The sequence below is a fragment of the Sus scrofa genome, chromosome X, assembly GCF_054392235.1.
Source record: "Sus scrofa isolate SSC_HxYL_T2T_F1_AM1 chromosome X, Sscrofa_HxYL_maternal_Yorkshire_Landrace_v2.0, whole genome shotgun sequence".
Taxonomy (NCBI): Eukaryota; Metazoa; Chordata; class Mammalia; order Artiodactyla; family Suidae; genus Sus; species Sus scrofa.
In genome coordinates, this window is record NC_139401.1 from 101,942,524 (window position 1) to 101,970,068 (window position 27,545).

Below are 27,545 nucleotides of genomic sequence, written 5' to 3' on the forward strand. Positions count from 1 at the left end.
TTAAATTACCAAAATAATATGATCAATTTTTCTTGTGTACTTTTATAAACAGGAAAGAATGTCTGCCTAACTTCACGTCTTTTTACCTGATGATTTAACAAACCAAGGTCTGGGCCACTTAAACTGTTAGTTAAAACACCATTTGAGTCTCACCTAAAAGGCAATAGGAATGTCAAATGGTCATATTTTCTTGCTAAGGTATGAACTCATATTTTTCAATGAAATTTGCAAGTCATTGAAAAAAGTAGAGGCCGTAAGGTTTTTTATGTTTTTATTTTGTTATTTTTCAGATTCTTTTCCCATTTTTTAAAATCTTTAATCAAATTGTGGGCAAATGTTTGGAGGTTTTGGACTTAGCTAAAATACCCTAGATTATGTCAGAGAGGTATGAAAAATGTCAATGAGAGGCAGAAAGAACCAGAAAATTTCCCATATTCCCATGTAAGTGGACAGAAATATAACTTGGAGATTTACATCTATAAAATTTGGCGTCTTTCAATAATGGTGATTTTGAATTTGGAATGTTTTCTTTGTACTCCACTGGATTTAAAGCTAGAGTTGGAGGTCCTACTTCAATAATGGCCATTTTCTAATATAATTCAGATATTTTATTTGTAATATTTCACCCTTACCAATTATCAGAGGAACTTTAATGTAATTATGATGGAGTCAAACACATACAGGTGTCCAGAAGTGATAAGGAAGTCACCCTGGTGGAGGTGAACCATGGTAGAGATGCTTAGACAAAAAGTAAATGATTCTTGTACTATTTATAATTATACCTTTACATTTAAACATGTCAGTCTGACATCTGTGGAGTTCACACCATTTTGGACAAATGAACAGAAAGTTACCTATAATGGCCAATCCATTTCCACATCTCCTGTGTATAACATATGCTTAATGATGAATGTCTTGTTTCTGTAATCTAGAAGATTTGGGTTTATTGACTGGCTCTGTGACCTTGAGCAAGTCATTATCCTTTTCCGGGCCTCTTTTTTTTTTTTTTTTCTGTTTGTAAAATAAGAGGTTAGAATTGAGTAGATGCTCATTCACTAAGGTTCTCTTTTAGCTCTAACTTTTATGTTTATAAATTTACTCTCAAGTTGGCTTCTGCCTTCTCTGGGCATACTTAAACATTTGATTTGAAATATCTTTTCTCGGTAGTAGCTGATCCAGAGGCCAAAGAGGTGAACACAAATCTTTTTCCCTTCCTACTTTCTGCTAGAGTTAAAGGTAATAAAAATGTTGGTGTCACCATCATGGAGGTTAGGGCAATAGCTGGCTAGCTTTAACAGCTAACTGGCTCAGTCCCTAACATAGCTGGGCCTCAGCACAACTAGTGAAGTCTTAAGCCCAAGTGATAAAGGCAATGACCCTGAGAAGATTTAAAAAGGAATATACTTCCCATGAAATATGACTCTGGTTTCTTTAAATAGTAGGGGTTGGCTACTATGATTTATACATATTCTCTCCTTAGAACATAACTGAGAGAAGACTGTATTTTGGAGCATGGCTCTATGTCTGGCTACTCTTGTTTTCTGATAAATTGATAAAGTAACTGCCAGAACAATTAGACCTAGGTCATCACAAGTACATGCATCTGTGAGAAAGACATCTTTTTCTTTTGATGAAATGTGGCCATGTATTAGTTTTTTGGTGCCAGCAAATGAATGTAGCCCAGGTGCTATTTATTACTTAAAGTGAGCTTGACAATTGGGAAAGTTGAATCTGCAACTTTAGAAACCTTCCTTCTGGAAAGTAACTTGTAATTGATGTTAGGGCCATTCTATGATAGTCCCACTTAGCAAAGCAGGAGAGAAGTTGGATTTGAGTAAATGATCACTTTAGGTATGACCAAGGAATTACTTTGTGATCATCTGTTTCCAAAAGAATCTTGAGGAGTTCCCGGCGTGGCGCAGTGGTTAACGAATCCGACTAGGAACCATGAGGTTGCGGGTTCGATCCCTGGCCTTGCTCAGTGGGTTAACGATCCGGCATTGCCGTGAGCTGCGTGCGGTGCAGGTTGCAGAAGCGGCTCGGTTCCCGTGTTGCTGTGGCTCTGGCATAGGCCGGTGGCTACAGCTCCGATTCGACCCCTAGCCTGGGAACCTCCATATGCCGTGGGAGCGGCCCAAGAAATAGCAAAAAGACCAAAAAAAAAAAAAAAAAAACCCGAAAAAACAAAAGAATCTTGATGTAGCTTGTCCTCTTGATCACTTTCCCCTGGATCTGACCTTTGTTCTTCATCACCTTCTCTTGTTGCTCCCTCATCCCCAGTGTGTGTCCTTCATGTAGAGTATTTTGTCAGTCACTAAAGCTAGGGCTGGAATGGGAATCAATTCAAATAACAAACTACATTGTCAAAAACTATTTTGGAGGCATATTATATATGCATTGTTTGAAAATGCTTCATTTCACTTAATTTTTCCAGAAAGTATCCATATGAATGTAGCTGGTTTCCTATTGCTGTTGACATTTCTAAGAACAGGGTAACAACTAATTATATCTCTTACTTTTTGAGCTATACATTAATTTAGTCATCCAGACCCAGACCTCGGGCTCTTTCAGGTCATATGTTAGGGTGTATGTTGGGGATACCTTTGTGCTAATATTGGTAAAAAACCACCTTGATTAGCAGGTAATCTCTCAATGGTTAACAGGTCTAATATGATGACCATATGCATCATGGGCTTCATTTTTTAACTTTAACCTATGTATTCTGATGAGGTATTCCTAAGCTGTGGAAAATAATTTGTTTGGATGTATAAATGCAGTTTTCTTTGAAGACAGTATAATCTGGATCATGTTTGTAGTTCCATGAATTCACTAGGGTTGTTACGTTATATATTTAACATAAGTTTACACATGCAATTCCACTGTCCCCAATGAACATTAATACTGCAACTTGAATCAGATTATCTAGACCTAAAATTGTTTTGTTGTTGTTTTATCAGAAAGCAGTTGATTACAATGAAGATGAAGTTTTCAGATTCTGACACCTCAACAAGATGTCATTTGTCTGATAAAAAAAATTTTCAAATCCAGGCTTTTATCTTAGAAATGCCTTTGATAGCAACAATGATTAAAACTATCAACAGTAAATAGGACCCTATAAATATACCAGCTAATTATTTTTTCTTGCCAGTGTATGAGATGTAGTGACTATTGGTTAGAGTGCAGTAGAAGTTTTTAAAAAACAGTATACATCCTACATACTAATCTGGATGCTATCAAATTTTAAAATGCAGTAAGCTAACTGAAATACACAAACATAGGAAAGGAATCCACTAACCTACTAGATATGACATATACTACGGGGTAAGTGTTCACTGGCACACGTTAGGAAACTAACAAATCTTTAAGAAACAAATTCAACAGCCCCCACGTTAAGGAGAAGTTGTAGTGTTTAAAAACAAAAACAACACAAAGGCCAGTTATACCTAGAAACCACAAGCTGACAATTCCTTGGAGTCTATTCAATCTCCCTTTGATGCTGTTCATTGAACCAGGATGGGCGGCGTGGAGCATTGAAGGGCAACAAAGATAGGCAGGTTAGTTTGCCTTATCTGATAGCTGGTGGGGACTGCTGAGCACATCCCTCAGCTCTGTGGGGAAATGGTGTGAGATCCTGAGGAAGGTCAGGAATCTATGCGGCAGCAACAGTAGCAAAGTGGCACCTGGAGCTTCAAGGAAGCAAGGGTAAGAAAAGCAAAGCCAAAGGGTTAAGCACCCGACTGCACCTCTGCTGTTTAGGGGCAAACACCCCGTCAGTTGGTTGTGAAATGGACTTAGTGTTTATAGGTATAAAAAGGCAAATAATAGTAATAAGAAGAACAAAAAACTGAAGAATGTGGCTATAAAAGACAATGCAAATAATAGGAGTTTCACTCTCCTTTCTAGTGGGGGGCAGTGAGGGAACCATATTCTATGTCACCTCTGAGAGGAACAAAATTAGAAATTTTCTGAGTTCCAGAATGGGTGATAACGGCTTGACTTAGAGCCGAGTTGTAACTTGTTCTTCCTGTCCATCACCCCATTTGTGCATGAGTAAGTCACAAGCCTCTCCCCAAGTTTCAAATACGTCCTCTGAGGAGTCTAAAAGTTTAGAATTTGAGGAGCAAATACTGGATGCGCAGTGAAGAGAGCTGGAACAGGCTAGAGGGCATTCACTGCTCTGAGCAGCGCCCCTGGCTTCACCTAATTCTACCTCACTGAGGTTAATTTCACTTTGAGAACAGGCCTCTGCTTTCCCTTTCTCCATCTGAGAATATCTGACGTCCTGCCACATATAGTGCTGCTGAACGATTCCATCAGAAATTGTGTACATTGGCTCTGAACTGGGTTCAGACATATGACCGTTAAACTTGGAGAATAGGAGACCCAGTTTCTTGAGAGAGGGACCCATGAAGGAGCGTTTGCTTGATGACTCTGCTTTTGACTTCCCTTGGGCACCACTGACTCTTGGTGTGGTCCTGATGAGAGGTGGCCCGTGGCAGGCTTTTTTCTTGCAGCCTAAATTGAAAGAGACACTCTTGGATTTGGCCCGGGCCCCACCACTGCCATCATTGGTATCATCCCTCTGAGAGAGTTCAGTGCTGCTAGTGGAAAAGCTTCTCCTTGGGTGCTTCCTATTTCCCAAGAGGTCAAGCACTTCATATCGAAAGCTGGAGATGTCCTGTTTCAATTCCTGAGGCAGGGGAGAAGACATTATGTTAAAAAGCTTGGTCTTTAGTTCAAAATTGGCACACTAGGTATCCTTTGAAATGTTCCAGGTTTTGCCTCATAGCAAATCACAAAGTACACAAACTACCAGAACACTCTCACATTATTCCAGCACAAGGAAAACATTAAATTCTGTGGGCAGGGCTAGCCATTGGGGAAAGTGTGCGACTGGTCAAGTGAGTTTCAGAAACTTGCTATCAGGAGCATGCCAACAGACTAAAGTGTTCCCTAGCAATTACTGTATTAGATTAGGGTATGGGCTGTCATAGGCACGTGCATATCAAAGTGCTACTAAAGAGGAAAAAGCTTTTAGGACTCTCAGGAATAAAATTAGTCAGGTGATGAGATGGTGTTTTGGGACAGGGGACCCTGTTTATTCTAGTCCTTATGAAATGCCTTCTAACTGACTGCCTAGATACTAGATTGCTCTTTTAAAAGCCATCTTTGAAAAGCTTAAATCTGATCATGTTGTTCCCTTGCTTAACACCTTTTAGTAACTTGCCACCCACTTTAGGAAAAAGGAAAAATGTCATACCACAGATTATAAGGTTTTTCAAGGCCTGGTCCACGTCGATCTCTCCCATTTCATTTCTTTCTACTCTTTTCCCAGACTCTTGTTACTCTCCACTTGTATGGACATTCCCTCTCTTGCCTCTGGGCCTTTGCATGTGCTATTCTCTCTGTCTGGAATTCTTCTCCCTAGATCTCCTTTATCTGGCTCCTCCTTCAAACCTCAGCTTAAACATTGCTTCCTCTGGAAAGCCTGCCCCAAATCCCCAAGTCCCAGTTGAGTATCTCCCTGGCACCCCCATCTCTATGTCTCACAGCACCTTGTGTTGATCCTATTAGAATACTCAGTCATTCGTCACCCTTTATTATTACTGTGTGTCACTCCATGAGGGAGTAGGTGCTGGTGATATCTTGCTCATGACTGTGCCCCAGCACCTAGCAGAATGCTTGGCACATAGCAAGCCCTCAATAGGTAAGTTATGTCTGTAGGTTAAGATAAGAGCCTTCTTATATTCCTTAGAAAATACATATGTGCGCTAGGATAGGGTTTCTCAACCAATTGACATGTTGAGCTGGGTCATTTTTTGTTGTGGGGGATTGTCCTGTGGATTGTAGGATTTTTAGCAACAACATTGGTCTCTGCCCACTAGATGCCAATAGCACACACATCTCAGTGTGACAACCAAAAATGTGTAATGGTAGTATTTCATAAATCTGAGATTTAACAGTAGATTTTTTTTGTCTTGCATCTCTAATTATAGAAGGCTGTTCATCTCCAGGCATCTTCCCTTTGCTATCTTTCCTCTTATCACACATCCTTGCCACATCATTTAAAGCATTCAATTCCAAAACTGAGAAAAACCCAGAACATTAAAAGAATGCATATTTTTATTATTCATAAAGCTTATTGTTGTATGACTGATAATTGGTAAAATCTCTCGACCTACTGGATGACAGACTATTCTAAGAAAAAGAATACGAGTTGTAGCTGGTTTTACTGTATTATAGACAGTTGAAATTCCACCACCAGAAACCTCAAACCCTGTGAAGATTAAATGATGCTTAAGAAATGTGAAATGAGAAATTTAACCACTTTATGACTAAATTACCTTAAAATTTTCTTCTGTTAGTCCTTCATTTGTTTTGGAATTTCTTATCATAGCTGCCACATATCTTTTGACTAAATTCCTGATAACTTCCTGGAATTTAAACACAAACATAAAGAAGCATTCAGTTTCCTTTATGGGCTCTCAGTAAAATAAGAAACATACACTGAAAATAAAACGTGCTTAGACTATCTGCCATGGAAAATCCTCACAGAATCCAGCCATTTTCTACAAAACTCCCCAGGTAAGACCATTGGCTACATGAAGACTTATTATGTGGCCCAATTTGGTGGCAGAGTGGGATAGTAAAATCAAATTCCCCTGAAAGGAAAATTTTCCACCTAAGCATTAACATGAATGTGAATTTACATTCATAGAATATCGAGAACAGAATAATGCTTGAATGGTCACAGTTAATATCCTCTCCTTTCAGGCTGGATTAAACTCTGACCCTCCTAGCAAAATGAGTTTTTCTTGTATAAAGTTGAGAAAGTCATTCTTCAGTGTAACAAAGTCTGCTTATTTCCATGTCCACTAGTTATGTAATCAAGATACGTTTTCTTCGAGTCAATCTATACTTCTCCTTTACACGGATGGCATCTTTTTACTTAGCCTCCTGGGAATGGTATTCACGGGGTCACCATGCTTTGTGTTAGTAACGGCGATAATGATAGTGACCACATAGTGCAATATGTCAGACACTGTGCCAGGACACACAACAGTCATACATAAACACTCACCACTCATTGCTCACATCTATACTTTAAGTTTTATCATCCTTATTTTACAGATGAAGAAACAGGCTAAGTGAAGGTAAGTGACTTGTCCAAGGTCACACAACTGACCAAAAACTATTGATTGTGCTTAGTCCCTATGAAGAAGCTTTACCTGGTAATGTTGATTCTGTATCAGGCTGTCAGCATGGCGTTCCTGTAATTGAAAATGGACAGAGGTTACATCAGCAGTCTCCCAGCAGCCCACATATTTGAATATATTTCTAAATATTAGGACTGGAACACGACATAGGAGCTGCTGCCTGACGAACCCCCAAAGCATCTGTAGGTTGGAGTAGTATTATAATGTTTAAGAAAGGGAATGTCACAAAAGAGAGAAAGGAGAAAACAGTTGTGTTTAAAAAGAAACATGGAATTCCCATCATGGTGCAGCAGAAATGAATCTGACTAGGAACCATGAGGTTGCGGGTTTGATCCCTGGCCTTGCTCAGGGGGTTAAGGATCCGGCATTGCTGTGAGCTGTGGTGTAGATCACAGACACAGCTCGGATCCCACGTTGCTGTGGCTCTGGCATAGGCCGGCGGCTACAGCTCTGATTAGACCCCTAGCCTGGGAACCTCCATACGCCGGAGGTGCGGGCCTGGAAAGACAAAAAAAAATTTTTTTTAAAAAGGAAACAATTTTTAAAAGTCTTACTGTGAAGCTTCTCAAGTTGTGCCTTCTCCGTCTACCATCAGGGTCTCTTTTGGGGCAGAAGGTATTGTTGAACCAGTTACCAAGGTATAGAAATGACTTGGGGCTGGGGATGATGTTGAAAGGAGGTGGCAAGGTGCCACCTTCGTCAAAGTAACTCATCCAGAGCTTTGTCCTTGCAAATTTCCACTCAATATCGGCATGATCCTATGAAAGAGAGAAGTTCAAGGATTTGGGATGGGAAAATGCAGAATGCACCCATGACTCATTCTAAAACTTCTGCTTGTTTCTATAGAGGGCAATCTGTCAGTAGCTATAAAAATTCAAATTACACTTACCTTACGACCCAGTAATCATACAATTAGAAATTTTTCTTTAGAAACAAAAATAAACCAATGGGACCTAATCGAACTTACAAGCTTTTGCATAGCAAAGGAAGCCATAAAAAAATGAAAATACAACCTAGAGAATGGGAGAAAATAGTTTCAAAAGATGAAACCAACAAGGGCTTAATCTCCAAAACATACGAACAACTCATACAACTCAAGAGCAAAAAAACCAAATAACTCAATTGAAAAATGGGCAGAAGACCTAAATAGACATTTCTCCAAAGAAGACATGAATGGCCAGCAGGCATGTGAAAAAGTGCTAAATATCACTAATTATTAGAGAAATGCAAATCGAAACTATGAGGTACCACCTCATACCAGTCAGAATGGCTATCATTAATAAGTTTACAAATAACAAATGCTGGAGAGGGTAGAGAAAAAGGAACCCTCCTACACTGTTGGTGGGAATGTAAATTGGTACAACCACTATGGAAAACAGTATGGAGGTTCCTCAGAAAACTAAATATAGAATTACCATATGATCCAGCAATCCCACTCCTGGGCATATATCTGGACAATATATTCATTCAAAAAGATAAATGCACCCCCATGTTCATCACAGCACTATTCACAATAGCCAAGACATGGAAACAACCCAAATGTCCATTGACAGATGATTGGATTAGGAAGATGTGGTGTATATATACACAATGGAATACTACTCAGCCATAAAAAAGAACAAAATAATGCAATTTGCAGCAACATGGATGAAACTAGAGATTCTCATACTAAGTGAAGTAAATCAGAAAGACAACTACCATATGGTGTCACTCATATGTGGAATCTAAAATATGGCACAAATGAACCTTTCTACAGAACAGAAGCAAACTCATGGACATGGAAAACAGACTTGTGGTTGCCAAGGGGGAGGGGGAGGGAGTGGGATGGACAGGGAGTTTGGGATTGGTATATGTAAACTATTGCATTTGGAGTGGATAAGCAATGGTGTCCTGCTGTATAGCACAGGGAACTGTATCCAATTACCTTTGATGGAACATGATGGAAGATATTATGAGAAAAAAAGTATATATATATATGTATAACAGGGCCACTTTGCTGTATAGCAGTAACTGAACACTGTACATCAACTCTAATAAAAACATTAAAAAAAAGATACATGTACCCCTATGTTCATCACAGCACAATTTACAATAGCCAAGACATAGAAACAACCTAAATGTCCATTGACAGATGACTGGATTAAGAAGATGTACATATACATAATGGAATACTACTCAGCCATTAAAAAGAACAAAATAATGCCATTTGCAGAATCATGGGCGCAACTAGAAACTCTCATACTAAGTGAAGTAAATCAGAAAGAAAAAGACAACTACCATATGGTATCACTTATATGTGGAATCTAAAATATGACACAGGAGTTCCTGTTGTGGCGCAGTGGTTAACAAATCTGACTAGGAACCATGAGGTTGCGGGTTCGGTCCCTGCCCTTGCTCAGTGGGTTAGGGATCTGGCATTGCCGTGAGCTGTGGTGTAGGTTGCAGACGCAGCTCGGATCCCATGTTGCTGTGGCTCTGGCGTAGGCAAGTGGCTACAGCTCCAATTAGACCCCTAGCCTGGGAACCTCCATATGCCGCGGGAGCGGCCCAAGAAATGGTAAAAAGACAAAAAAAATAAAAATAAAAAAATAAATATGACACAAATGGACCTATCTACAAAACAGAAACAGACTCACAGACATAGAGAACAGACTTATGGTTGCCAAGGGGGAAGGGGAGGGAGTGGGATGGACTGGGAGTTTGGGATTGCAGTAATAAATCCATTACATTTAGAATGGATAAGCAAGGAGGTCCTGCTGTATAGCACAGGGAACTATATCCAATCACTTGTGGTAGAATGTGATGGAAGATAATATGAGAAAAGGAATATATATATATATATATATATGTATGTATGACTGGGCCACTTTGCTGTGCATTAGAACTTGACAGAACATTGTACATCGACTATGCTTTAATAAAAAAATTTAAAAGAAATTTATCTTTGATTCAACCCCTAGCCTGGGAACCTCCATATGCCGCAGGTGCGACCCTAAAAAAAAAAAGAAAAGAAATTTATCTTAATATACTTGCAAAAAGATATGTATGCAGGGCTGTTCACTATAGCACTGCAGCTTGACAGCAAAACAACTGGCAACAACCTAAATATCCGACAGTGTGCAGTGTGAGGCTGGTTAAGTAAATGATGTCACATCCACAAAACGGTTTATAACCAAACTATTAAAAATACAGGTCTATTATCACTTTATAGTTAGAAATACATTTTGTATATAAGCATTTGTCCATATATTTTTAAGACTTTTAAGTGAAAAAAGAAACATAAAGAACAATATATGTTGTGTGAAATGATCCCCTTTGTACAACTGAAAAAATATTTATGTTACATGCTTACATGTTATAGACAGGTACATACTAAACTGTCAATAGTAGTTATTTTTTAAGGAGAAGTATTTCTGTGGAGAAATTTATATTTTTTAAACAAATCAGTATTATTGAGGTATGATTCACACAGAGTAAAATTTTGATGAGTGTATAGACCTGTTTAAGCACCATCATAATCAAGACACACAGACCTGGATGGACTGATGTAACCACTGCCACAACCAGGATACACAACAGTTCCAACAAGCCCCAAATCCCCTAGTGTCGCCCCTTTATAATCAAACTCTCCCCAACCCTAACCCCTGGCAACCACTTCTCCATTTTTCGTTCCTTTAGTTTACCTTTTCCAAAATGTCTTATAAATGAAAACATACCGTAGATAATCTTTTTTTTTTAAATTTTTTGCTTTTAGGGCTGCACCTGTGGCATATGGAAGTTCCCAGGCTAGGGGTCAAATAGGAGCTGTAGCTGCCGGCCACAGCCACAGCCACAGCAATGTGGGATCCAAGCCATGTTTGCGACCTACACCACAGCTCACTAAACAGCAGTGCCGGAAATGCCAGATCCTTAATCCACTGAGTGAGGCCAGGGATCAAACTTGCATCTTCATGGATCCTAGTTGCATTCGTTTACTGCTGAGCCATGAAAGAAACTCCAGTAGATAATCTTTTGAGACTGGCTTATTTTACTCAGCATTAACATCTTTGAGATTTTTTGTATCCATCAATAACCCATTCCATTTTATTGCTGAATAGTTTTATGTTGTATGGATATACCATAGTTGTTTATTCATTCACCCTTTGAGAACATTGCAGTTGTTTCCAGTTTCTAGTAATTATGAATAAAGCTGCTTAAATATTTAGGAGTGATATTGCTGGATCATGAGGCAGGTGTGTATTTAACTTTATAATAAACTGCCAAACTATTTTCCACACTGACCATATCATCTTTCATTCTCACCACTTGTTCTGTATCCTCCTTAGCATTTAAGTTTTTAGAGTTTAGCTATTCCAACAGATTAAATGGTGGTATCTCATTATGGTTTTAATTTGCATTTTTCCAAATTGCTAATGAAGTTGGGCCTCTTCATATACTTATTTACTATCTAGATATCCTCTGTGGTGAAGTGTCTGTTCAGATCTTTTGCCCATTTTTATCTGGCTGATTGCTTGCTTATAGGTGGATTTAGATAGTTTTGAAAATATATTCTGGATACTAGCTCTTTTTCAGGAATGTAACTTGCAAATGTGTTCTCTCAGATTGTGTGTTATCTTTTCATTTACTTAATGATATCTTTCATAGAGGGAAGTGTTTTAATTTCAATGAAGTCAAATTTATCAAATTTTTAATGGGTTATGCGCTTGGTATTATGCCTAGGAACTCTATCTAACCCAAGGTCATGAAGACTTTCTCTTATGTTTTCCTCTGCAAATTTTATACTTGTAAGATTTGCATTTAGCTCTGTGATCCACTTTGCTTCATTTTTGCTCAAGAGGTGAAATTTACATTGAGGGTCTGTATTTATTTCACCTGTGGATGACCATTTACCGGTTACTAAAAAAGCTGTTGTTCTACTAAATTGCTTTTGCACCTTTGGCAATCAGTTGGGAATGCTAGGACTACTGGCTATCCACAATCAAAAGAATGACGTTGGATAGAGTGCTGTATGTATGTATATATATAACTGAATCACTTTGTTGTACAGCAGGATTATCACAAGCTTGTAAATAAACTATTCAATAAAACTTTAAAAAATTAAAAAAAGAATGAAGTTGGACTCCTACCTCACACCACATACAAAATTCAACTCAAAATGAATCACAGAACTAAATTTAATAGATTAAAAACTATAAAACTCAAAGAAGAAAATTTAGGAGTAAATCTTCATGACCTTGGATAAAACAATGGTTTCTTAGAGATAACACCAAAAGCCAAGCAACAAAAGAATAAAAAGTAAATTGGACTTAAAGTTGAAAACTTTGTTCCTCAAAGAACACCATAAAGTAAATGAAAAGACCACCCACAGAATGGGAGAAAGTAATTAAATATCATATGTCTGATATGGGACTTGTACCCAGACTATATAAAGAACAATTACAATTCAACGATAAAAATACAAATAACCAATTTAAAAATGGGCAAAGCACTTGAATAGAAATTTCCCGAAAGAAGAAGTAACAACAAACAAGCACATGATGAGATGCCCAACCTCACTGGTCATCAGGGATATTCAAATCAAAACCAAAATGAGATACCACTTTATACCCACTAGGATAGTTATAATTTAAAATAAGACAAATAATAACCAGTGAAGACGATGATCTGGAGAAATCGCACCCTCACACACTGCTGGCAGGAGTGTGAAATTGTACAGCTACTTTGGAAAATAGTACATCAGTTTCTCAAATAATTAAACATAAAGTTACCACATGACCCAGCAATTTCACTCCTAGCTAAATACCCAAGAGAAATGAAAACATATTCTACCTAAAAACTTGTACACAAATGTTCAGCAGCATTATTCATAATAGACAAGGAGTGGGAAAAAAATCCAAATATTCATCAACTGATAAATGGATAAACAAAATGTGGTATGTTATTATATTGTCCAGTCTTAGAAAGGAATGAAATATTGACACATGCTACAACATGGAGGAAGCTTGAAAACCTTATGCTAAGTGAAAGTATATTTATTCCGAGTCCTCCAATCCACAAACACAGTATGTCATTTCTTACATCCATGTTTTGTAGTTTTCAGTGTATAAGTCCTATACATGTTTTTTTTTAAAGCTTATACCTAAGTACTTAATTTTCTTTGCAACAATTTACAATGGTACTGTCTTTTAAAATTTCAGTTTTCAATTGCTTATTGCTAGCATATGGCCTTCTGAAATTCATTTTTTATTCTAAGTTTTTAAATAGATTCTTTAGAATTTTCTTTATACAGATTCATAAGATAGTTTCATTTCTTCCTTTCCAATCTCTATGTCTTTAATGTTTTTCCTTCCTTATTGCACTGTCTAGGATCTCCAATACAATCTGGAATAGAAGTACTGAAAGCAGGTATACTTTGTTATTGATGTTAGAAAATATTCAGTCTTTCACTACTGAGTTAGCTGTAGGTTTTATGGTTTAAGTTGTGGATGTTACATTCTAATTCAAGTTTGCCAAGACATACATTTATTTATTTATTTATTTATTTATTTATTTTTGGCTTTTTGCCTTTTCTAGGGCCACTCTCACAGCATATGGAGATTCCCAGGCTAGGGGTCTAATCAGAGCTGTAGCCACTGGCCTACGCCAGAGCCACAGCAACGAGGGATCCAAGCCATGTCTGCGACCTACACCACAGCTCATGGCAACGCTGGATCCTTAACCCACTGAGCAAAGCCAGGGGTCAAACCCTCAACCTTATGGTTCCTAGTTGGATTCATTAACCACTGCGTCACGACGGGAACTCCGCCAAGACATTTTTTTTTTAATCAAAAATGCATGTTGAAGTTTGTCAAATACTTTTTCTGCATCAATGATATGATCATGGGTTTTTTCTTGTTTAGACTATTCATATGATAGATTACTTTGCATTTCTGGAATAAGTCCCATTTGGTTATAGTGTGTTTTTTTCATACATTACTGGTTTCAATAAGCTAATACTTTGTTGAGGATTTCCATAGTATTGGTCTATAGTTTTTAATTTTCTGAACTGTTTTTTCTTGTTTTGGGGTACCAATATAATACATTACATATGTAATATATTTATATATAACTAAATTTGATTTTACCAATTTCTTTTCACTATATTTTAATGTGACTACTAGAAAATGTAACATATGTGGCACATATTTGTGACTTGCATAAAATTTTCATTGTACAGAACTGCCCTAGACTAAAAGTGTTTTGGGTCCTGCTTAACAAAGATTAAAAGCAAGCCTCAATGGGATCAAACTATTTTCAGAATAAAGCTCAAGGAAATTTATAACCATACAAAATATCCAGCACTCAGCAAGGTAAAATTCACAATGTCTTGCATCCAATAAAAATGTATGAAAAATGCCAAAAAGTGGGAAAATATGACATGTAATGAGGAGAAAAAGATCTGTCAAACAGAACCAGATACAAATCAGTTGTATGTCTATACAGTAGCAATGAACAATGAGGAAATAAAAATTTTAAAAAGTGTCATTTAAAGTATAAAATACTGGGGAGTTCCTGTCGTGGCGCAGTGGTTAACGAATCCGACTAGGAACCATGAGGTTGCGGGTTCGGTCCCTGCCCTTGCTCAGTGGGTTAAGGATCCGGCGTTGCCGTGAGCTGTGGTGTAGGTTGCAGACGCGGCTCGGATCCCGCGTTGCTGTGGCTCTGGTGTAGGCCAGTGGCTACAGCTCCGATTTGACCCCTAGCCTGGGAACCTCCATATGCCGCGGGAGCGGCCCAAAGAAATAGCAAAAAGACAAAAAAAAATAAATAAATAAAATATAAAATACTTAGGAATATGACAAAAATATATATGTTAATTACACTGAAAACTATGAAGATTACTGAGATAAATTAAAGAAGACAAATAAATGTCTTTCATATTCATGAATTGGAAAACTAACTGTAGTTAGGATATCAACTCCAAATTGATTTATAGATTTGTTACAATTTCAGTCAAATCTCAGTTAACATTTTTGAAGAAACTGACAAACTGCTTCTCAAATTTATATATAAATACAAAAATATAAAATGGTTAATTTTGAAAAAGAACAAATTGGCATGAAGATCAATGGAACAAAACAAGAAAGTCCAAAAATAAATGCATGCATATGCATAATTACATGCATATATGAAACTGACTTTCAAGAAAGGTGTCAAGGCAATTCAACTTGGAAAGGATAATCTTTTCAACAAATTGTCTTGGAATAGTTGGACTTCTACAAAAAAAAAAAACCTTGATCCTTACTTCATACCACATACAACAATTAACTCAAAATGAATAATAACTTATAAAAATGGAAATCTAAATATTTTATTAATAAACAATCTACTAGTATTTTTCTTTTTTTCTTGCTTTGGGCTTAGTTTGCTGTTCTTTTTCTAGTTTCATTAAGGTGGTAATTCAGGTTATTAATCTGAAATCTTTCTTTTTAATATAAGTATTTACAGTTATAAATTTCTTTTTGAGAAAATTTGGTATATATTTTATTCTTCCTTTCATTCGTCTCAAAGTATTTTCTAATTTCCTTGGTAATTTCTTCTTTGAATCAGTGGTTATTTTGCAGTATCTTCTCTACTATCCATTTTGTGTGAATTTCCAAAATTTTATTCTGTTATTGATTTCTGATTCTATTATATTCCAAGTATGTTTACAGAACATACTTTTTATTATTTTAATCCTTCAAGAGATTTAGTGAAGCTTATTTTATGGACTAATATATAATCTCTTTTGGAGAATATTCCATGTGCAGTTCAGAAGAACATATATTCTGCTATTGTTGTGCGATGTGTTCTATAGATAGATGTCCATTAGATCTAGTTGGTTTATACCCTTGTTCAAGTATTCTATTTCCTTTTTGGTCATCTGTCTTGTTCTGCCTGTTACTGAAAGTGAGGTAATAAATTCTCCAACTTGTTATTGTTTAATTTCTATTTCTCCCTTCAGTTCTGTTGATTTTTGCTTCATGTATTTTTTGGCTCTGTAGTTAGATGGAAATATGTTTATTTATTCATTTTTAATATAATGATTTTTATTTTTTTCCATTATAGCTGAATTACAGTGTTCTGTCAATTTTCTACTGTACGGCATGGTGACCCAGTTACACATACATGTATACATTCTATTTTCTCACATTATCATGCTCCATCCTAAGTGACTAGATATAGTTCCCAGTGCTACACAGCAGGATCGGAAATATGTTTATAACTGTTAAATCTTCATTGTGGATTCACAAATTCACTGTTATAAAATGTCCTTTGTTTTCTCTAGTAACACATTTTGTCTTAAATTATTTTTGTCTGATAATTAGTATAGGCACTTAGCTCTCTTTTGGTTCTGTTTGCATCATATATCTTTTCCCACTCTTTTACTTATCTACTTGTCTCTTTATAAAGTTTGTCTCTTGTAGACAGCATATATTTGGATCATGTGTGTTTATTATACAGCCTGGCAGTCTCTGCCTTGTGTAACCTAGTTAAATGTGTATTTACATTTAAAGTAACTACTTAAAAAGTATGATTTATATCTACCATTTAGCCATTATCTATGTTACATGTCTTTTTTTCTCTATTCCTTTATTTTTGATTTCTTTTGTTTTACATGGATATTTTCTAACATATCTTTTAATTCCCTTGTTTCTTTTACTATATTAAAAATTATTTTCTTTGTGTTTACCCCAGGGATTACAATTAACATCTTAATTTAATACAATCTATTTTGGATTAATAGCAACCCAATTTCAATCATATGTAAAAACTTTGGTACAATACAGCTTCATTTCTTCTCTCCTCCTTTGTGCTATTACTGAAATACAAACTATTCCTTTATAGATTATACATTTATATATTATAAACCCATCAACACAGTTGTATAATTATTGAATTTTGCAGCTATTTTTATGTTGGGAAAAAATTCCTCCCCGGTAAATTTGTATTGTCTTTTATATTTACCTATACCCTTTCTGGTGCTCTTTATATCTTTGCATGGGTTTTATTTTTGTTGTTGTTCTTGCTGTTGTTGTCCTTTCATTTCATCCTGAAGGACTCTTTTTTTTTAGCATTTCTTGTAGGACAGGTCTTCTGGCCATTAATTCTGTCAGTCTTTGTGTTCTTGGGAATGTCTTCATTTCCTCCTCATTTAAGGATATTTTTGCTGGATACAGAATTCTTGGTTGGCAGTGTATTGCTTTGAATATTTTGTATATGTCATCAGACTGACTTCTAGTGCTCATTGTTCCTTATGGGAAACCAGTTATCTTCTTATTTTCCTTATTTCAAGATTTTTTCTTTATCTTTGACAGTTTAACTATGAGGTGGATTTTTGGGGGTGTTATCCTACTAGGAAATATTTGAGCTTTTGGATGTGTAGACTATTTTGAGAGGTCTTTATTCACTATTTCTTCAAATATTCTTTCTGCTCTTTTTTCTTCTTTTTTCCTGAGACTCCCATTATGAGCATTTTGGCTATTTAATGGTGTCTCATGGGTCTCTGAAGCTCTGTTCATTTTTCTTCATCCTGTTTTTCTTTATGATCCTCAGACTAGAAAATGATAATTGAATTATCTTCGAGTTTTCCAATTTCTTTTTTTGTCAGCTCAAATCTACTATTGAGGTCTTTTATGAATTTTTCATTTGTTATAGCACTTTTCAAATCCATAAATTCAATCTTTTTTATAATTTCTATCACTTTATTAATATTCTATATTTGGTGAGACGTTATTCTTATACTTTCCTCTAATACTTTCCTCTTTAGTTTCCTTTAGTTCTTTGAAGATATTTAAAATAGCTGGTTTCATCTTTGGTAAAGTCAACATCTAGGGCACAGTTTTTATGACATCTTTTTTTCCTTTGCACAGACTTTTTTTTCCATACTTGCCTTGTGTGTGTGTGTTGTGATTTTTTGCTGAAACTAGATATTTTAAACAATGTAATATGATTACTCTGGAAATCTGATCCCCTTCTTCCAGGGTTTGATTTTTTGTATTTGTTTAGTGATGTTCCTTGACTAATTCTTTAAAATCTGTATTCTTTGTAAAACCTGTACTCTCTGTCATGTGCACCCATCGAAGTCTCTGTTCAGTTAGCCTGACAGTCAGATAATGACTGCACAAAGATTTCATTAAATGCCTTGAATCAGTAAATATCTCATTCTTTGCTAGTGGCTCTATGTGTGCATAGTGACACGTTTTCAATGTTCTTGCAGTTTATCGTCAATAAATTATGTGTTTGAGACAATAAGGGAAATTTAAACATGGACTCCAAATTAGTAATTATAGTGTATTAATGTTAAATTTCTTGAGTGAGATATGGTATTGTGATAATGTAGTTGAATATATATGACAATATTTGGAATGAATGTCATGATATTTGTAATTTACTTTCAAAAATATTTTTAAATGTCCTTGGCCCTACCATATGTATGTGGTGGTGAGAGCTTTGTTTCAGAGGCCATGTTAACTTGTGACTTATATCCACAAGCTTTTAACTTAAAGCAATGCCAAATAAGATGGTCAGTGTGGTAGGCAAGGGTAGCCTCTAAAGATGTCTTCATCCTAATCTATGAGCATTGTTAATATGTTGTGTTACATGTGAAGGGGGAATTAAGGTTGCATGTGGAATTATAGGTTTTTAATTAGCTGATATTGATGTGAAATTATCCTGGATTATATAGGTGGGCCTAATGTAAGCACAAGGGTACTTATAATTGAAAGAGGGAGAAAGGAGAGTCAGGGTCAGAGTGACATAAATGTGAGAAAGACTCAACTGGCCATTCATGGCTTTGAAGATGGAAAGGGGCCATGAACCAAGACAACCTCCAGATGCTGAAAGAGGCAAGAAAGTGGCCTCTCCACTAGTGCTTCCAGAAAAGAGGGCTGAAACCTTGATTCTAGCCCACTGAGACCCATATTTCAGACTTCTGACCTCCAAAACTGTAAAATAATAAATTTGTGTTGTTTCAAGGCAGCAAGTTTGTGGTAATTTGCTATAGTAGCAATAGGGAACTAGCACAGTTAAGTATAGAAGAAGAGAGAATATTTTTAGGAGTTAGAAGTAGTAAATGTTACTGGTCACTAAATTTGGCCCAAAATTTCTTGGCAGTTAATAAAAAAGGAAATAACTTAAATCAGTTATTAGGTTTTAGTGTCTCAACAAAAAGAAATTGAATGTATCTGCAAAGCCAACATTTTTTCTAGAAACATTGTTACAGATACTCCAGAGAAAAATGTGTTCTGGGATATGAAAACAATATAGTCTCTGCTGTCAAAAGTGTATAGTGTAAGAGAGAAAATAAAAATCTTTCTTTATTAGCAAATGAGATCTTAAAAAGGAGAGCTATACCTTATAGTGTATTAGGGTGGTTTTTGAGTGAACATTCAGACTGTTAATGAATCCTAGAGTTTGCTCCTTGACTTTTCAGATATTTCGTGAAGGCTTTCATTTTGCTCTCCAAGGTAGCAGTGCTTAGCTATGATTTTAAAGGATTAGCAGATTGAAGTAAAAAATGGTATCAAGAGAATAGGGATTTTTAAACCTGATTCTATGAATGAAGTTAATGGAGTCAATGAATCTATTAAAATTATATGTAAAATATTGGGTGTTTTGCATTTTTCTGAGCTTTCATCATATTCTCAAAGGAGTCTTTCCTTCTCTAAATGCTTAGGAACCACTGAAGTAGAGGATTGTGTTGATTTCTGAGAAACCTACTGCCTGTTTCTCAACAGCTGCTAACCAGCGAGCTGATAACGGATAAATCAAGGATAACTCTGTGTCCTCTAGGAGGGACTAAATGGCTTTAGGTTAAGTGAGCAATAGATTCAAAAGGGAAACAAAGCTCTAGATTGAATTTAAGGTACTTGTTAGGACCACTGTTAGATTTTGTTATTTCATGAGTTAATAAAGAAGCATATATATTATCATGTTTTTTTCTTAGATTTTGATAACTGTATTGTGATATAATTTATTTCTATGGCAATTACATATATTTTGTTTTCATGTAGCCAAATTTATGTAGTTTTTTTCATTTTTACAATCTGCTTTTGCTATTCCAATCTTTTAAAAAATGTAAATGTATTTGACATATAATATTAAGATTTGCAGCATTGTTGATTTGCTACATTTATGTATTGTGATATGACTGCCATTGTAGTGATAATTAGCTCTATTGCATCACATAATTATTCTTTTTTAGTGGTTGGAATAATTAAGATCTACTCTTAAAATTTTTGATGATTATAATACAATAGTATTGTTTCTAGTCTCTAAGACTTACTACTAATTACAAGTCTGTACCCTTAAACAGCATGAATTGTACAACTTTAAAAATGATTTTTTTTTCTTTTGCTTTTTAGGGCTGCACTTGAGGCATATGGAGGTTCCCAGGCTAGGGGTGGAATTGGAGCTACAGCTGCTGGCCTATGCCACAGCCGCAGCAATTCGGGATCCAAGCCACATCTGCAACCTACACCACAGCTCACAGCAACGCCGGATCCTTAACCCACTGAGGGAGGCCAGGGATCGAATCCATATCCTCATAGATCCTAGTTGGGTTCATTAACCACTGAGCCACGACAGGAACTCCTAAAAATGAATTTTATGGTTATGAATCTACTTTTATTTCTATGGATTTGTCTATTTTGAACATTTCATATAAATGAATTATATAATATTGGTTCTTTGTGTGTAGCTTCTTCCACTTAGCCTGTTTCCATGGTTCATCCACGTTGTAGCATCTATCAATACTTGACTCTTTCCTATGGGTGAATTATATTTCATTGATGGACATATATCTTGTTTATTCATCCGTTGATGGTCATTTGGGTTGTTTCCACTCTGCTGTTATGAATAATACGTCTATGAATATTTTTGTGTGACATATATCTTTAATTCTCTTGCAGACATACCTAGGAGTGGAATTTCTCAGTTATATAGAAATTCCAAGTTTAACTTTATGAGAAATTGCCATCCTGTTTTTTAAAGTGGCTGCACCACTTTACATTCCCATCAGCAATGCATAAGAGTTCTGATTTCTCCATATCCTCACCAAAAACTTGTCACGGTCCATGTTTTTTTTTATTACACCCATTCTAGTGGCCGTGAAGTGGTATCCCATTCTGCTTTTTGTTTATATTTCCTTAATGCCGGATGACCTTGAGCATGTTATCATGTACTCATCAGACACTTGTATACCTTATTTGGAGAAATGTTGATTCATATATTTTGCCTATTTAAGAATTAAGGGTGAAGCTTGGCATTAGAAACTGGGTGTTTTGGCTGATGTTGGGGTTTTGAGATAATTTATAATTTGAGACAATTTTAACAACCTCACCTCTCCATTGCCAAATGGTTATAAAAAAAAATCACTCAGAAAGAATTCTGTGAAAGTAAAGCAAAAAGATAGCACTAAAAGAAACATTGAACCCACTTTATTAATTCATATGACAAACTCATAGCAAGCCTGCATGCTATAGCTATCATCTATCCATCATCTATCTTTTAATCTGTCCATCCTAGAATTAGAATTTACAAGTGAAATGATCATCATAGGGATACGTATTGTCATACTTACTGAATTGAAAAATGAAACCATCCTTTCTGAGACAAAAGAAATATGATTCAGCAAGTCAATTTGGAAGTGGCTTTGCCATTTAGGCTATATGATAGATATTTTTTATGAATTGCTAAATCTGAAGCTCCAAAATTTTGGTAAAATTATATTTAAAACATGTGATGAGAAAAAGCATTTTGTAAAGAATATGCTGTTGGTTAAGATGTATTATAATTAATACAATTTATATTTTCCATTTCATGGTCTTCATTTAGTATGTTGGGTTAAACAAAGTGCCTCTAAGTAAAACAGTAACTAGTATATTTAATAGTTATTTGACAAGTCTTAGTAAAGCCTTTTTGGTTTTATCCTTACCTTTAGCACCTGAAAACAGCAAATATTTATTATCTTACACTTTCTGTGTGTCAGGAATCTGGGTGTGGCAAATTGTGTGCCTCTGGGTCCAGATCTCTTACAATGGTATAATGCAGTTTTTGGCCAGAAGTAGGTTCTTATATGAAGCCTAAACTGAAGGAGCATCCCCTCCCAAGCTCACCCACATGGTTTTATGATTGTTGACAGAATTTAGTTCCTTGTGGGCTGTTGGACTGAGGATCTTAGTCCCTCGCTGGCTATTGGCTAGGGAGCACTTACAGTTCTTTCCAGAGTGGGCTTCTCCATCAGAAAGCTCATAAAATGGCATCAGCCTTCCCTCAGAGGGCGCAAGAGAAAAAAGCCTTTTTATAACCCAGTCTCTGAAGTGACATCACTTTTGCTACAATCTGTTCATTAGAAGAGAGTCCCAAGGTCCAGCCCACACTCAAGGGGAAAGACTGCATAAGGACTCAAACAATAGGTAGTGGAGGCCATCTTAGAAACTTCCTACCACAGTATTACTTTCCAGAAATCAAGAAACTTAATGACTGTAATTTTGGGTAAAAGTCCTTTTCTAAGTCATGTGGTTTTCAGATGAAATTTTGTGAAAAATCGTCGTATGACTTTTTGGCACTAACTCAGAGTTCAAGAAAATTGAGTGACAATGGCATAATGAAACTCTATTCATTCCCATGCTTACTGATATTAGAAAGGTTTTTTAGCACTTTCATAAAAATGGAAACTAAATATATAATTGCTGTGAGATCTTGTTCCTGAATATTACTCAGTATTCTGTGGATATAATAACAACTTGGAAGAAAAAGCTCCTTTCACATCTTTAAGAATTGCATTTACAATAAAAATGTTTTTAATGTCCAATTGTTATTTATCAAAATTTGTATTATATTTGTGTTCTTTTCAGCAGTTTTATACTGCTAATAATTGAATAATAACTATATTCAGAAGAAACATTTCAATATTTATTACCTCCTGGCCACAGAAAATTAAAAAGTAAAATTCAGTTTATACTTTTGTTGTGAAGAAATATGATAATATGATCAATAATGTAAAAGGACTTTAAAACACAAAAAATGTATAATGTTAGGATAAAAATCCTGTGGGGGTGTGGAATGGAAATAAGAGTTCAAGGAGAGAAAGGAATGATGTAAACTCTCTGCCCTTAAAGAAGAATTTAGCCACTTACTATTTAAATACATGGTTATGAGTAACAAACCACTATGGAATGTATCCCAATGGGATACATTTAAATGAGTAATTGGATAGTTTGTTTTCAATGTCGTTATTTACCGTATTTCAGAAATCACCTCACATTGGCAAGGGCAATGTGAAATAGTGAGGTGCAGCCTACCAGTGTGGAAAGAGCAGGGGTTATGCAGTCAAACAAAACAGGGTTTGAAATACTGCTTTGCTACTTATTAGATGTGTGACCTCGGAGCAGTCAATCCAAATCTCAGAGTCATGGTTTCCTCAACTATTAAAACAGAGGAAAATCTCTACCATGCTGAAGTCAATGTAGAATGCCTAGGCTACTGCCTGGTATACAGTTAGAGCAATAGGACTGTTTATGCCTTCTACATTTCTGAGCTTATAATACCAGAAAGAAAACCTTGAATTGTCATTTTACCCTTTGATGGCCCAGAAGAGCCAGTCTTTCATCTAGCTCTTAAGATGAAGTTCTTAAGATGAAGAAGGTATTCAGTAATTATTTCTTAGAGTTCCCGTCGTGGCTCAGTGGTTAACGAATCTGACTAGGAACCATGAGGTGGCGGGTTCGATCCCTGGCCTTGCTCAGTGGGTTAAGGATCTGGCGTTGCCGTGAGCTGTGGTGTAGGCTGCAGACGTGGCTCGGATGCTGCGTTGCTGTGCCTCTGGTGTAGACTGGTGGCTACAGCTCTGATTCAACCCCTAGCCTGGGAACCTCCATATGCTGCATATGTGGCCCTAGAAAAAGACAAAAAAAATTATTTCTTAAAATGGAGTCACATTTTTAAACACAAGAGCTCTAGATTCTGTGATTGTCATCTCTGGGTAAAGTATGAAAAAGGGAGAACAATGATAGAGCTCCTATGCATATTTGGCTATTTTCTAAAAAACTGGGCTGGAAGTCCTGGTTTCTAGAAATGGTCTTAACTGTATATTTTAAAAATAACTGTGTGAGTTTAGCTTTTTGTTTGTTTGTGTGTGCTTTAAGCAACAAGCAATTATGTCCTTTGAAAAGTAGTTTTCTAAACTTCTAATAATTTTGACAAATAATAGAAACATGCAATAGGCCAAGTTATAAAGTGTAGGCATATTTTTTTAAGCTTAAGATGCTTTCTGGTGACCACTCATTGCATCTAGCCCAATCAGGTGAGAATATAATTTGAAAACAGCTCGAAGGCCCCAGTTAATACCATTTCATCCTCCTTGTGCTCAGGTGACCTTGGATTGGGACTTAACTATGTAAAAATTTAGCAGAGAAGTTACTGCAAATTATCTGCTCAATAGTATGTTTCCACTCATTTGTCATATGTTAGTTCATTGTCTACCTATCCATTTTTAAAAAATGTTTTATTTTTACTTTTATTGAAGTATAGTTGATTTACAATACTATGTTAGTTTCAGGCGTACAGCAAAGTGATTTAGATCTATATTCTTTTTTGATTCTTTTCATTATAGTTTATTACAAGATATTGAATATAGTTCCCTGTGCTATACAGCAAATCTTTGTTGTTTTATCTATTTTATATACAGTAGTATATGTCTGTTAATCTCAAAATCCCAATTTATTCCTCGCCCCTTACCCCTTTGGTAAGCATAAGTTTGTTTTTTATGTCTGTGAGTTTGTTTCTGTTTTGTAAATAAGTTCATTTGTACTATTTTTTAGGTTCCACATATAAGTGATAATACATATGTAGTATTGGTCTGTCTGACTTACTTTACTTAGTATGATAATTTCTAGGACCATCCATGTTGCTGCAAATGGCATTATTTCATTACTTTTTATAGCTGAGTAATATTCCATTGTGTGTATATGTGTGTGTGTGTATATATATTTTTGAATATATGTTGATGGACACTTAGGTTTCTTCCTTGTCTTGGATGTTATAAATAGTGCTAAGAACATTGGGTGTGCATGTATCTTTGCTAATTAGAGTTTTCTTCTTTTCCAGATATATGCCCAGGAGTAGGATTTCTGGATATGGTAAGTCTATTTTTAGTTTTTTTTTTTATTGTCTTTTGTCTTTTTAGGGCCACACCCACGGCATATGGAGGTTCCCAGGCCAAGGGTCGAACCAGAGCTTCAACCGCTGGCCTACACCACAGCCACAGCAACACAGGATACCAGCCACATCTGCGAACTACACCATAGCTCATGGCAACGCCAGATCCTTAACCCACTGAGAGGGGCCAAGGATCAAACCCACCACTTCGTGGTTCCTAGTTGGATTCGTTTCCACTGCACCATGACAGGAACTCCTATTTTTAGTTTTTGTTTTTTTTTTAAGGAAACTCCTTACTGTTTTCCATAATAGCTGTACCAGTTTACATTCCCACCATTCATTTTTTAATTCTTATGTTGAACAAATAACATATTCTAGGTATCTGCTAGATGCTGGGTATAGAGAGATGTCCGCTAATGGTGGGGGGAATGCCACACAGAAGACAATTAGAATAGAGAGTTAGAACTCGAATCCTGAAGATTGGGAAATAATAGCCCACCTGATAGGATTGGTTAAACAATGTGAGCTGTAAAGTGATGAGTAAAGTAGTTATTCATTCAGACATTCATTCATTCAACCAGTATATACTGAGTGCTGGCTAGATGCAAAGTGTTGGGATTTTAGCTGAGAAAAACATGGACAACATTATAATCTGGCATGTAGAAATCATTTTCAACCCTCAATCTACTGTGAATTGCAAGATTATGACTGTGGTTTTTGTAGTCCAATTTATCTAAAACTTCCCTAAATGTACAATGCCCAGGAGATTTTCATTCATTCTCATGGAGGATGATAGATAAGTCAGACACCAGCTTTTTAAAATTTTCAGTGTTCAGTGATGATAGCTTTTTCCATACTTTGCCCTACCCTCGCTACCCAACCACGATTTTTGAACATTCTCTAAGATCAGCACCTGGCTGGGTGCTTTTGTATGAGACAGAACACACATAGTCGTATGCTGTGGTCCTTTTTCTTCCAAATTTCTAAAAGTTTCAGGACTTTGGTGCTACCATAATGTGACCTTAATGACACATAGCCAGACACATGTCTATGCCCTGCAATGCCTTTTGTCAGATCCTGTAGAGAAGGCAAGGGCTTCTATTTAGCTCCTTTCACAGTGCCAGTGTAATGTACTGTGACTGTAGTACATACCCTCAGATGTTGTTGACTTGCTTAGATTCTGAACACATGGCCATAGCTGGGTCAAATGAACATGTCTGTTCAATTTCACATTTCTCAACAAATCTGAGCTTGGGGTTATTTTTCTTGCAACCAAGACCAGTTTCTTACCAGTTTTTGATAAATTCTTATGCACTTTCTCAGACCTCCTGCCAACAACCATCTTGCCCTCAAAAATTGGAAAGCTTTCTAACATAATGCAAAGGGAGAGTGACAGGCGCAGATGCAGCAGAGCAGAGCTAATCATAACCTATAAGGAGAAAAGCCGATGGCAGGCTGGTTGGAGGCATAGATTGAGGAGGAGGATATCTTCCCATTAACTAGTAGCTGCTTACTGCATTTGGACATAAGGCTAGCTCTGGGCAAGCAGTACAAATTGCCATGACATACCCACTCCATGCTGAGTTCGTTTCCCTGGCATCTCAATGGAAGTCTACCTCACTTTGGACTACTTTCTTCTGGCAGATTTCAAGGCATGCTTCTCAGATGTCGGTGTGCATCAGAATCAATCATTTTGTTAAAAATATTGATTTCTGGAGTTCCCTTGTGGCACAGGAGGTAAAGGATCTACCATTGTCACTGCAGTGCTTGGGTTGCTGCTGTGGCAGGGGTTCGATCCCTGGCCTGGGAACTTCTACATGCCATGGGTGGGGCCAAAAAAAATGCAAATTTCTGGATCTCACCAGATGTTATATACTGCATGGTGGTTTTTGCCTCAGCGCAATTTAAAAAAGATGTAAGCACTTAAAATATATCATTAGTTTTATAACTCCATTTTTGTTTTCATTCATTTAAAAAATACAGAGGAATCTTCAAAATATGGAAATAGTCCAGGCCTCCCACAACTTCTTGGAGGCCCTGAAGTAGACAAATTGCCCTCAGTGAGTATTACCATCCCCCTCCCCCAGGCCCTCACCTCCTAAACTTGGTTCACATGGGCAGTGGTCTAGAGGGGAGCCGATTCCCTGC

General features: G+C 36.4%; 1 protein-coding gene across 9 annotated transcripts in view; it reads right to left on the minus strand.

Annotated features, from left to right (window-relative positions):
* Nucleotides 1-1,619: 1,619 nt before the first annotated feature.
* TRPC5 (transient receptor potential cation channel subfamily C member 5) overlaps nucleotides 1,620-27,545 on the minus strand; it is a 270,382-nt gene continuing 244,456 nt past the window's right edge. For 6 of the 9 annotated variants that reach the window (XM_085006063.1, XM_085006064.1, XM_005673829.4 and 3 more), the window contains 4 exons: nucleotides 7,772-7,975; nucleotides 7,230-7,271; nucleotides 6,345-6,434; nucleotides 1,620-4,690 (listed from right to left, as the gene is read on the minus strand). In XM_085006063.1, the coding sequence (XP_084862189.1) occupies nucleotides 3,998-4,690; nucleotides 6,345-6,434; nucleotides 7,230-7,271; nucleotides 7,772-7,975 (1,029 nt within the window). In that variant the 3' untranslated portion in view covers nucleotides 1,620-3,997. 9 annotated transcript variants of the gene reach the window in all.